Source organism: Camponotus floridanus, unplaced genomic scaffold (assembly GCF_003227725.1).
Source record: "Camponotus floridanus strain SB8 unplaced genomic scaffold, Cflo_v7.5 scaffold11, whole genome shotgun sequence".
Classification (NCBI taxonomy): Eukaryota; Metazoa; Arthropoda; class Insecta; order Hymenoptera; family Formicidae; genus Camponotus; species Camponotus floridanus.
This window is the reverse complement of record NW_020229226.1, coordinates 612082-625092: the sequence shown is the minus strand read 5'-3', so window position 1 is coordinate 625092 and position 13011 is coordinate 612082. Positions and strand designations below refer to the sequence as shown.

The window sequence follows — 13011 nt, the reverse complement described above, 5'->3', positions numbered from 1 at the left end:
TATGGCTTATTCCAAACTTTTTGAAAACAAAGTTTTAAATATACAGAGTGTCCCGAAACTCATAATCAATCTTTCAAAGACAGATTCCTGGGATCATCTGAAGACGATTTTTCCTCAACGAAAATGTAAAGCTACTAATAATTTTCGAATTATAAGTGATTGGAAATAAAGGGTTTTTCGTAAATTAAGCTTTGTAGAAATAAAATATTGACAAAACCACATTCTTCGATTAATTAATAAATTAATTTTAAATAGAGTTTACTTTAGTTGAGTTTTAATTTAAGGCTTAATTGCATAGATATATGATGACAAAAATCGGGAACGTGCTAAAATGATGGACTTCATCGATATTTTCGTTGAGGAAAAATCGTCTTCAGATGATCCCAGGAATCTGTCTTTGAAATATTGATTATGAGTTTTGGGACACCCTGTATATAAAATATATACAGGGTGTTCCAGATCAGTCGTACCCATTTTAAAATGAAAATAAATGGCTTTTATCAAAAATCGCGAACAATTTTTAGTAAATCGGATACGCTCTATCAAATGGTAATATTTTCAACTTTTGATTCCGTCTGGAAGGAACGTTCGGGGTCATCCTGTATATAGATATTTAAATTTTTAAATTTATCTTTTAATTCCTTCATTTTGCAGAGTTTTTATGTGTTACTTTATATTTGATTATTAAATAATGCTTGAAAATAGATATTTTACTGAATTTTACAAATCATTATTTCACTTCAGCGTCTGCTCGCTTATTCGTCGTGCGATATTGATCTTTTCCAAAATTTGCGACGGTAGATATTACCGTAACTAGGAGTCACCAGCCGGATCGTCGTTAATAATAGAATAAACAGTTTCGTGAACCTGATAGGATGGATCGTGAAAAGCTGAAATTATTTTTTGAAAATGTGTACTAAAATCTGTCTTATTATAATTAATTCTCATCTATCTTATTATAATTAATTCCTATCTGTCTTATTACAATTAATTCCTATTTGTGTCTTATTATAATTAATCTTGTTTTAAGTTGAAGACTATAATGATTATGGCCAACATGTATTTTGAATGAAAATTCATCCTCGTGGATTCGTGCCAGGCGTCAGAATGAAATAGATTAAAGTGCAAGTGTACTTCCAGTGCGTGTCATCTGATCTCGCGCCATAACTATCGCCCGATTTGCCTCAAGGTGTATTAACTTCGAAGCTTGGCACGGATTCGTTAAGTTCTTTGCTATAAGTCTAGTCTAGACTAATCTTTATACCAGATCATCACTCGAATAAATTGTCGCGAATAACAACTGATCAATAACTTGTTTCAATCGCGATGGTAATATGTCCATTAATAAAAAAATTCTTATGAATAAAATTATTAATTATTATTAAAATTATTATTAATAAAATTATTATTAATTATTATTAAAATTATTATTATTATTAAAATTATTATTATTATTAATAAAATTATTATTATTATTAATAAAAAAATTATTATTAATAAAATTATTATTAAAATTATTATTAATAAAAAAATCAGAAAAATATTTGGCAATATTGTACATTTTTTCATTTGGGAAAAAAATGGACAATTATATCCTTCCTCCAATTTTTTCCTCTACTGCATCGCTCTTCTATCTTGCAACTCTGATAACGAGACGAATTATCCCGTGCGTTGTGCACTTTCTCCCGAGACTACGGATGCTTAGATTGCGTAGAAGCGGAGAGCGAAAGGGTTGATCCTCCCACACGCGTGCACACGTGTCCCCGTGCATGTGTCATAAGAGGAATATGGCTGTGCACGCAGGGGGACACACGTGCGTGTGTATATTTCGCGCACCATGGCGCACACTCCCTTCTCATGCCTGTTCGCGACTCAATCCTTTCAACGTTCTCTTTGTCTTTCTCATTGTCTCCGTGTGCTCGTGCGTTAATCGCAGGCTGAGCGAGAGGAAGACGATTGACGAGGATAGATGGAGGAGAGAGAGCAGAAAGGGGATAGGGGATCAGGGTCGGATTTCCCATTAGACACTGTAGTAATGATTGCTAGAGAGTGGTTATCTTAGCTCTGGAAAAAAAGTCTCCTAAAAAAACAAATAAAAAGTAAAAGACGTAATGAGCAAATAAGAGAGCGCTACAAAAACGATTTAAATTATCGAAGAGATTGTATACGCACAAAATATGTTCCAGACTCACCATATCATTTGCTTATAGCAAATTCCTAAGGTCATTTGAAGACAATTTCTTCTCAGAAAAAAATGAGGGAAATCATATTTTGCATTTTTGCCATCAGATCTTTGCAACTAATCTTAAATTAAAATTTTACTAAAATAAACTAACCTAACCTTTAAAATAATTCTAACTTAACCTAACTTGAAATTAACTGACAAATATGGATTTAATAGTTTCCTAATTCCATAAAAAGTTTGTGAAAAATCCTTTTTTTTTCTAATCGCTTATAACTCGAAAATTATTGCCCAAGTGATATGATGATCCTGAGACACCCTATGCACACAATGATTAAAAAATTTGGAAAGTTGTGAATTTTTCAAAAATATTTTCTCCAATTAATCCAAAGCTTTTTTCTAGCTTTCGGAAACTTATTCTTCAAAATTTCTCGTTCATCTGGCAGATCGAAATAAGCTTAGGATCTTAGAAATCCTGACTTTCCTTTTAATTCCATAAAAAGTTTATGAAAAATCCTTTTTTTTTCTAATCGCTTATAACTCGAAAATTATTGCTCAAGTGATATGATGATCCTGAGACACCCTATGTACACAATGATTAAAAAATTTGGAAAGTTGTAAATTTTTCAAAAATATTTTCTCCAATTAATCCAAAACTTTTTCCTAGCTTTCGGAAACTTATTCCGCAAATTTCTCGTTAATTTGGCCGATCGAAATATGATTGATCGACATTGATTAAAAAATTTGGGAAAGTTGTGAATTTTTCAAAAGTATTTTTTCCAATTAATCCAAAACTTTTTCCTAACTTTCGGAAACTTATTCTTCAAAATTTCTCGTTCATCTGGCAGATCGAAATAAGCTTAGGATCTTAGAAACCCTAACTTTCCTTTTAATTCCATAAAAAGTTTATAAAAAATCTTTTTTTTTCTAATCGCTTATAACTCGAAAATTATTGCTCAAGTGATATGATGATCCTGAGACACCCTATGTACACAATGATTATAAAATTTGGAAAGTTGTGAATTTTTCAAAAATATTTTCTCCAATTAATCCAAAACTTTTTCCTAGCTTTCGGAAACTTATTCCGCAAAATTTCTCGTTAATCTGGCAGATCGAAATATGATTGATCGACAATGATTAAAAAATTTGGGAAAGTTGTGAATTTTTCAAAAATATTTTCTCCAATTAATCCAAAACTTTTTCCTAACTTTCGGAAACTTATTCTTCAAAATTTCTCGTTCATCTGGCAGATCGAAATAAGAGCTTAGGATCTTAGAAACCCTGACTTTCCTTTTAATACTTGCCCGGACAGGATATGGCGATTCCGTCTGATCTTGGTCTTCTTTTTTTTTATGCGGTGGGTCTTCGCGCTGCTCTTTGTACCTTCGTACGGATTCGCGCGCGTTGTCAGGGTCGATAGTTTTCCACGTTTCTGTGTCGTGGTAATTTTTGCCTCTCTGCGCTCTCGTAGCATCCGTTCGTGGCAGCCGTTTGCACCGGTAAGACTGGTTATATCCGCGATGAGTGGCCGCTCGATAAAGGATCCTCTCCGGTGGCTCTTTACAGGCAGGTTCGATCGATCGTTCCCTTAACGCTCGTTGAGTCGAACACTTCAAACGTGTCGTGCAAAAATGCAATCATTATTTTATGTCATCAATTATGACGTATATTTTATCGATATTGCTATCATTAGCGGCATGCACACGTTTGCCTGTATGAGATTACTTGGAGACTTGGAAGAAAATTATTGATTCAACATTTAAAATAGAAATATAATGCAGTGTTTGATGAAGATTTTCGAAAAAATTAATAATTGTTAATTCATTAAAACGCATCGATATATTTATGATATCTTGACGACATTTATTATTGGTTTTATTTATAGCAAAATTTATGTAGTAATGGAAAAAACTCGCATATTGCTGATGAAATTAGAAGAAGAAAAAGAGGATTATATTGTGACAAGGGCATATGAAATTAACATGATGAGAGTTGCAACGATATTAATTATGATTTTACATTATTACCACGCATACTATTATATTATTACTATTATCATTGAGACACATCTGTTACAATTATTTCTAAGAATTATTAATGCGCTATTTAAAAAGAAAAAAAATATGAGCCATTAGAGAATGGCATATGAAATTAATATGATGAGAATTGCAAGGATATTAATTATGATTTTAAATTATTACCACGAATACTATTATATTATTATTATTATCATTGAGATATACCGATTCAATTTTTTTTCTAAAAATTATTAATATATTTTATAATAAAAAAGAAATATATGAGACGTTAGGAAATGACATATGAAATTAATGTGATGAGAGTTGCAGCGATATTAATTATGATTTCACATTATTAACATGTATGTAATTATTATTATTATTATTATCATTAAGGTACGCTGGTTTAAAAAAAAGTTTCTAAAAAGTATTAATACAATACATTTAAAAATAAACAAATATATAAGACATTGACATGTAAAATTAATACGATGAGCAATGATATTAATTATGATCTTACAATATTAGCCTGCATGTTATTATTACTATTTTTATTGAGATACATTTGATTTAAATTTTTTCTAAAAATTATTAATACAATATTTAAAATAATATTATAATAATATTAAAAATAAAAATAAATATGAGACAGGGAATGGTATATGAAATTAATATGTTCGCAATTATATAGTCGCAATTAATTACGATTTTACACTATTAATACGCATATTTATTACTATTATCATTAAATATATTAATTCAAATTTTGTCTAAAAATTAATGTTAAATAATACTGTTTCAACAATTTAATATAATACTTAAAATTTTAAAATAAAAAAATATATGAAACGTCGTTAAGGAATGACATATGATCAATTGACATATGAAATTAATATGATCAACTGCAAAATGAGATATTAATTAAGATTTTACATCATTATCATGCATATGTTATTATTACTATTCTTATTAATGCCAATCAAATTTGTTCTAAGAAGCATCGAGACAATATTTTTAAAAATTAGAAAAAATACATACGACATAAGACATTAATAAAAAAATTGAAGAAGATGCACTATTGTTCAGAGGTCAAACGTTATTAAAACAAATATGAGACAGGGAATGATATATGAAATTAATATGTTCGCAATTATATAGTCGCAATTAATTACGATTTTACACTTAATACGCATATTTATTACTATTATCATTAAATATATTAATTCAAATTTTGTCTAAAAATTAATATTTAAATAATACTGTTTCAATAATTTAATATAATATTAAAACTTTTAAAATAAAAAAATATATGAAACATTAAGGAATGACATTAATATGATCAACTGCAAGATGAGATATTAATTAAGACTTTACATCATTATCATGCATATATTATTATTACTATTCTTATTAATGCCGATCAAATTTGTTCTAAGAAGCATCGAGACAATATTTTAAAAAATTTTTTAAAATACATACGACATAAGACATTAATAAAAAAAATTGAGGAAGGTGCATTATTGTTCAGGGGTCAAACGTTATTGACATTCTCGCGATATCTGTAGTCGATGGTGTCATCGCTGCTATTTCCTGTCGAGGAAGCCGGGGTCGGCGGCGCGGCAGCCCTATATATCACAAGGGCGTGGCCGCCTTTATCCGAAATAATCTGACGATGCGCCAACGACAGGACGACAGAAGCGAGATGTGAAGGCCGAGGAAGCCGCGGCGTCGCGCTAATTAGCGCGAAAGATATCGAACCGCTAATTGCAGAACGCGCGCTCGAGCGCGCGAGTCATTGACCTTCGCTTCTGGCGAAGAGTTTCGTTCGTTCGTCCGTTGGTTGGATCGTTCGTTCGTGCGTTCGTGCGTTCCGGCCCGCATCCTTTATGTCTCCGCAGGTAGATGCACATACGAGCGGCCGCAGGAATGTGCCTTCGTCGAGCGACTAGCGCGAGGGGCCTCGACGAGTGCCTCATTTTTCTTACGCGAACATCGAGCGGAGCGTCAACGACGCGTGATATTATCCTCGCACGTCAGTTTACGGCGTTATTTGGATAAATGATTATTCGCGGATGCGGTTACGAAGGAAAAGATATTACGCGTTCGCTCATATTTATTAAAATGGTGATGGCATGTGTATGTGTCGCGCGTTAATTTTTATTCTCATGAATGACATTTTCGATTCTTGCAGGGAAATTGTAAGATTGGAAAAGTAGGGGAAAATTCTGAAAATTATATTATTATTTAGAAAACAAGATTCGTGCAACTCCGTCATCTTTATTTCACATTTTTTTATATTTTCTTATTTTTGCTGTATCTTTATATTTCAATTTTATTATTCTAGTCTTTGAATAATTTTGTATAGAGCAATTTTACAACACGTTATTTTTTCGATATTTTTTTTTATATTTTCTTTTTTTTACTATATCTTTATATTTCAATTTTATTATTCTAGTCTTTGAATAATATTGTATACGGCAATTCTACAACACGTTATTTTTTTGATACTTATATTTTTATTTGTGAAATGAGAGCAATAACATTTTCGATTCTTGCAGGTAAATTGTAAGATTGGAAAAGTAGGGGAAAATTCTAAAAATTATATTATTATTGAAAACAAGATTCGTACAACTCTGTCATCTTTATTTCACATTTTTTTTATTTTCTTATTTTTGCTGTATCTTTATATTTCAATTTTATTATTCTAGGCTTTCAATAATATTGTATACAGCAATTCTACGACACGTTATTTTTTTGATACTTGTATTTTTATTTATGAAATGAGAGTAATGACATTTTCGATTCTTGCAAGTAAATTGCAAGATTGGAAAAGTAGGGGAAAATTCTAAAAATTATATTATTATAGAAAACAAGATTCGTGCAACTCTGTCATCTTTATTTCACATTTTTTTTATTTTCTTATTTTTGCTGTATCTTTATATTTCAATTTTATTATTCTAGGCTTTGAATAATATTATATACAGTAATTCTACAACACGTTATTTTTTCGATACTTATATCTTTATTTGTGAAATGAGAAAGTGCACAAGCGTTACATTTATTAGATTCGCAACAAATCGCGATGAAGCCTTTGCAGACAAAATTGAACTCTTGCAAAATTGAATTTTGCGCCTTAGGTTTTTGCGGCTTCTGTAATATCCAGCGAAACCGGTTGCTCCGTCAACTCTCCATAAGTCACGTGTAATTATGAGACATATATTTGTGCATATATTTATAGCGTGTGTTGACAAAATTACATTTAGTGTTAAATATTGGACATGATTTGTCATAAATATTCAGAAACTCTTTCAAAATATTCAAAATTTCCTGTAATAAAGAGAGTGGAAAATTCTCCATATTTTTATTTCTTTGTTATTTTTATCGTTACTGGACTAAAAAAAAACAGAGAGATATATTATATCGTATCTGTCCGTTTTTATTAATATTTAAAATGCCTTATTCAAGATTTATGATTTTTAAGCAGTTTTAGCGACAGTTACTTGACATAAAAATATCATTTTATCTATTCTTATATAAATGTAAGATACGTCCTGTAATATTGAACTTATGACATTATATCTTTCTGTACTTTCCAGAAAAGAATACTTTATTATCACTATATCAATATAAATATATATATTTATAATAATAAATAAAATAATATATTTATAAATATATACATATATATATATATATATATATTTATAAATATATTATATATTATTATTTACAATTTATAAATTTATAAGTGCTGATCAAATAGAAATTTTTCTGTGCCTTTAAAATTTTTAAATATATAAATATCGATACACTAACAATTTTCAAGATTCTCTTCTCTCTGGAAAATACAGAAAATATCATAAATCCAATATAATAAACAGCGCATCTTACATTTTACAGAATATAAGAATCTTTGCGTTAAATTAATTCAATTTATAACATTAAATTGTTGCTATAAAACTGCTAAAAAAAATCACAAATACACACGTATTATTTTCCAGAGAGAACGAATTATTAATTGTTAATTAAAAATAATAAATTGTTAATTGTTAATTGACTTTAAGAGGAGGAGAAAGCCTTGATGTAAATGTTTCGCAGTAATCTCGCCATCAATATTTTATCGCACTTCGATATCGAAGCAATGTATATGATCGGATTAATTATTTTTATTTCACGCTATTATATTAAATGGGACATGCCCGATAAGTTTGCACAAGCGTTTAACGACCAACGACCATAATTCTACGGTGTGCCGCAGCAATCTAATTTTCTCACGTTGACTGCAATCAGTAGCAAGCGCGGGCCATCGCACGACATTTAATTATCGCGCAATCATATTGTCATCGAGGCGCAATATCCATGATACATCACGTGCCATTGTACGCGAATTCGAATCAGTTTTTGGAGGAAAGGGCGTTATGTCCAGGTTACCTAGAGGTTTTTGCGACACGCAACGACCCGACATTGCCCATCAAAATTCCTCAGCATTGTATCCTTGATTGTATCCTTGTTCTGTATTTTTTTTTTTTTTTTTTTCACGCCAACATTCTCACACTTACCCATCTTTCTTTCTCTTTCCAGGGAAGAACCTGTACAATAATGAGCACGTAGCAATTAAAATGGTGAGTGAAAGCCACAGGTATTTTATGTAATTGCAACATTCTTGGTAAAAAGAAAAAAGACGTGATGAATTTCCGCTAACGGGTCCTTCGTTTTGCTGCAGGAACCAATGAAGTCAAAGGCACCACAGCTACATTTAGAATATAGGTTTTACAAATTATTAGGTACACATGGTGAGTGTCACTTTTATGCTATTACGCTACTTGAATGTATGGCGAGATTAAAGAAATCGGACGAGAGGATCTATAAATATATTAAAGCAAGATTTGAAACCATATCCAAATATCAAATTAGGAGAAACTAAAATTATATGCATATATATATATATATATATATATATATATATATATATACGTATTTTTTAAAGATATTTATAGAGAAGTGGTAGATTATTAATTCTACGACGCATGCAAGATAAATCGATAACATAACTGCCTCGATACTTTGATGTCAAACTTTTTAATTGATGGAAAGATTCGAAAAAAAAAATCTCGTTGATAATTTATTGCAACGATTTAAGTCAGCAAAATCTTATAAAATCTTATCTCTGGGTATCAGGATAATCTCTTCCCAAAAAAAGCTCTTATAGCTTACCTCGAGAGCTTTTCAAAACACTATAATAAGGTATTTTTTCATCGAATACTTTTCAAGTTATGAGGCTTGAAATAATTTGTTAATTTTTACATAAACCATAAAATATTCATTTTTCAATTATCTTAATACTTTTATGTACAAAATAATGCGAGGAATCAATTGGTGTAAAGAAAATACATGATTATTTCAAAAAAAAATGTAATTGTTAATTGCAAATTAAGATAATGGAAAAATGAATATTTTACTAGATATTTTATGATTTATGTAAAATTAAGAGATTATTTCAAGCTTCATAACTCGAAAAATATTCAATGAAAAAATACTTTATAATGTTTTGAAAAGCTCTCGAGGTAAGTTACGAGAGTTTTTTTTGGGAAGAGATTCCCCTGACACCCTGTATAAATCTCGAAATAATCATCGAATATATCGAGGTCATCATTTATCAAAATTTTACAATTTTCAATTTTAATGAACGATATTTCTCACCGATTTAATATTATTTTCAGTTATTTATTTACTTTTTAATTTATAAAAAAGATACTCGAATTATCTGTCTAAAGAATCATTACAATTTGAAAATATAACATTATATTAAATTCAAATTTTGTGTGAACTACTTGATAAAATATCACAATTCACGTTAATGCAAAAATATGGGTTCATCCTGTATATTCACGAGGATGAATTAATCTTGCAAATATCCTCGAGCATGTACATGTTTTTGTTGACGAGATCTTTCGCCGTTGCAGAATTGCAAATACTATTGTGTTCGTTTTGTGATATTTCTCACCGATTTAATATTATTTTCAATTATTTATTTTCTTTTTAATTAATAATTTATAAAAAAGATATTCGAATTATCTGTCTAAAAAATTATTACATATTTCAATTTGAAAATATATTAAATATATTAAATTCAAATATATTAAATACATTATACTAAATTCGAACTTTGTGTGAGCTACTTGATAAAATATCACAATTCACGCAACATACGGGTTCATCCTGTATATTCACGAGGATGAATTAATCTTGCAAATATCCTTGAGCATGTACATGTTTTTGTTAACGAGATCTTTTGTCGTTGCAGAATTGCAAATACAGTTGTGTTCGTTTTGTGATATTTCTCACCGATTTAATATTATTTTCAATTATTTATTTTCTTTTTAATTAATAATTTATAAAAAAGATATTTGAATTATCTGTCTAAAGAATTATTACATATTTCAATTTGAAAATATATTAAATATATTAAATATATTAAATTCAAATATATTAAACACATTATATTAAATTCAAACTTTGTGTGAGCTACTTGATAAAATATCACAACTCACGTTAATGCAAAAATACGGGTTGATCCTGTATATTCACGAGGATGAATTAATCTTGCAAATATCCTCGAGTATGTACATGTTTTTGTTAACGAGATCTTTTATCGTCGAAGAATTGCAAATACAGTTGTTCTCGTTTTGTGTTTCGTTGCGTGTTGCGTTCATCAGTATAATATTGTATTTATTGGGGGCGATCTGGGGTGTGATCCACTTTTGTGATCGGTATAGTTCATAACACACATATAGAGGGTATACCGGAGGTGTACTACTTCGGCCCGTGCGGGAAGTACAACGCCCTGGTGATGGAGCTGCTCGGACCGAGCCTCGAGGACCTTTTCGATCTCTGCGGGAGGAGGTTCACCCTCAAGACCGTTCTCAACATTGCCACACAACTCGTAAGTCGCATTACTATAACACACTTTAGGCCGGCAAAACTGACCGTCAAACGCCGCACTTCGAAAGTCGACCTCAAACACGTCGGATGGTTCAACGAGTCCCGCAAACTTTAATCGTCTGCCATTTCTCTTCAAATTTTCCTTTGCTCACATGGAAACTGTTTGAGGGGTTTGTTTGAAATCTTACGACGTTTTTTACAAATTAGTTAATAAAAAGTGTTTGAGAGAGAAGAAATAAAGTTACAAATTGTCGTAGTGATAAATTGCACCGGGTAGATCTCTGGTCTCGTTGGTGAAACAGATTGGCCTTCGTGTACAAGTAATCGTTATTTTTTTTTTCAGCTCCATAGGATAGAATACGTTCATAGTCGGCATTTGATATACCGCGACATCAAGCCGGAAAATTTTCTGATAGGACGATCCACTACCAAGCGGGAAAAGATTATTCACATAATCGATTTTGGACTAGCCAAAGAGTACATAGACCTGGAGACGAACAAGCATATACCGTATCGGGAACACAAGAGTCTCACCGGCACGGCGCGTTACATGAGCATTAACACGCATCTTGGCAAAGGTAACGGACGTTTACTTTTGTTTCTTCGTGTATATATGTGTGTGTATATCTGCGTATGCGGTGCATGACAAATCGCCACACGCTAAACCATCACTACGCGTGGTGGCTCGCGAGAAAGTGCGGCGAGTGTTGGAACTGTTACATTCTCAGTAGATATCATGCTGGTATAAATTAATGCTAAAATGTGTCTACTTCCTGGAAAAACATCTGAAAAACTTGGAATTCTCAGGGATTTTTTTATCTAGAAAAATATTAAGGATGTTTTGTACCTATTTTCAAAATATTGAGAATTTAATGACAATTTTACAGAATGTCCTTACATATGTTTAGAATCTTCGGTACAATTTTTCAATCGATTCACTAAAGCGTTCACGAGTTGTAAGGATTTTAATTTGCACCGAATTAACATGTGTTCTTATGGGAAACGTATTAAATTAAATTTTTTCGTATGTATTTTTAAAACATTTAAAATCTATTTTTCGTATGTATTAATATATTAAATTCTCAATATTTTGAAAATAGTAATTGTATTTACAAAACATTCTTAAGGATGTACCTATTTTCAAAATATTAAGAATTTAATGAAAATTGTACGGAATGTCCGTACATGTGTTTAGAATCTTCGGTACAATTTTTCAATCGATTCACTAAAGCGTTCACGAGTTGTAAGGATTTTAATTTGCACCGAATTAACATGTGTTCTTATGGGAAACGTATAATCACGTCGATTCAAATGACAAAAACACATGGAAATAATATTCAGAATTTGTTTAAAATTTGCGAAAGTTTAGATACAGAGGAAATATTTTGTCAAATAATATTATACAAGTGCTAACTGGTTAAAAAGATATTAAATATAATTCAATGAAGTTAGCCATGTACCTATCACAAGGCGAAATTCTCTGCCAAAAGTTAATCATTTCGATTAACAAAATTCGAAATATTTCAGTAAAAACGCAATAAATATTAAAAAATACATCTCTGCATTATAGCTAAGATCAAATTGTAATATTTCACACAATTCGTTACTCAAAATACACCAAAAGTGGATATATTCGTCAATATTGATTTTCAGCTACTTTTTACTGGGATTGTATATACAAAACATCCTTAAGGAGTTTTTATGGAGTTTTATCGAGATTCGAGGACTTTTCCTTTCCAAAAATTCTCTCTTTGATAATTTTGCAAGCAGTTAGAATTATAGGTGTTTAAAAAATATATATATATATCTTTGTTTATATATTAAATATCGTAGCAAAATATTGAATATACTATTCATTGTAATTTAATA

General features: G+C 30.4%; 1 protein-coding gene across 6 annotated transcripts in view; it reads left to right on the top strand.

Moving 5' to 3' along the window:
• The window catches only part of LOC105251108 (casein kinase I), a 53983-nt gene that overhangs the window by 30182 nt on the left and 10790 nt on the right, over nt 1-13011 (top strand). For 5 of the 6 annotated variants that reach the window (XM_025413995.1, XM_025413997.1, XM_025413998.1 and 2 more), the window contains exons 2-5: nt 8782-8822; nt 8924-8993; nt 10977-11143; nt 11486-11720. In XM_025413995.1, coding sequence (XP_025269780.1) covers nt 8782-8822; nt 8924-8993; nt 10977-11143; nt 11486-11720 — 513 coding nt within the window. The remainder of the gene's footprint in view (nt 1-8781; nt 8823-8923; nt 8994-10976; nt 11144-11485; nt 11721-13011) is intronic. The other variant, XM_025413996.1, reaches the window with a different exon arrangement.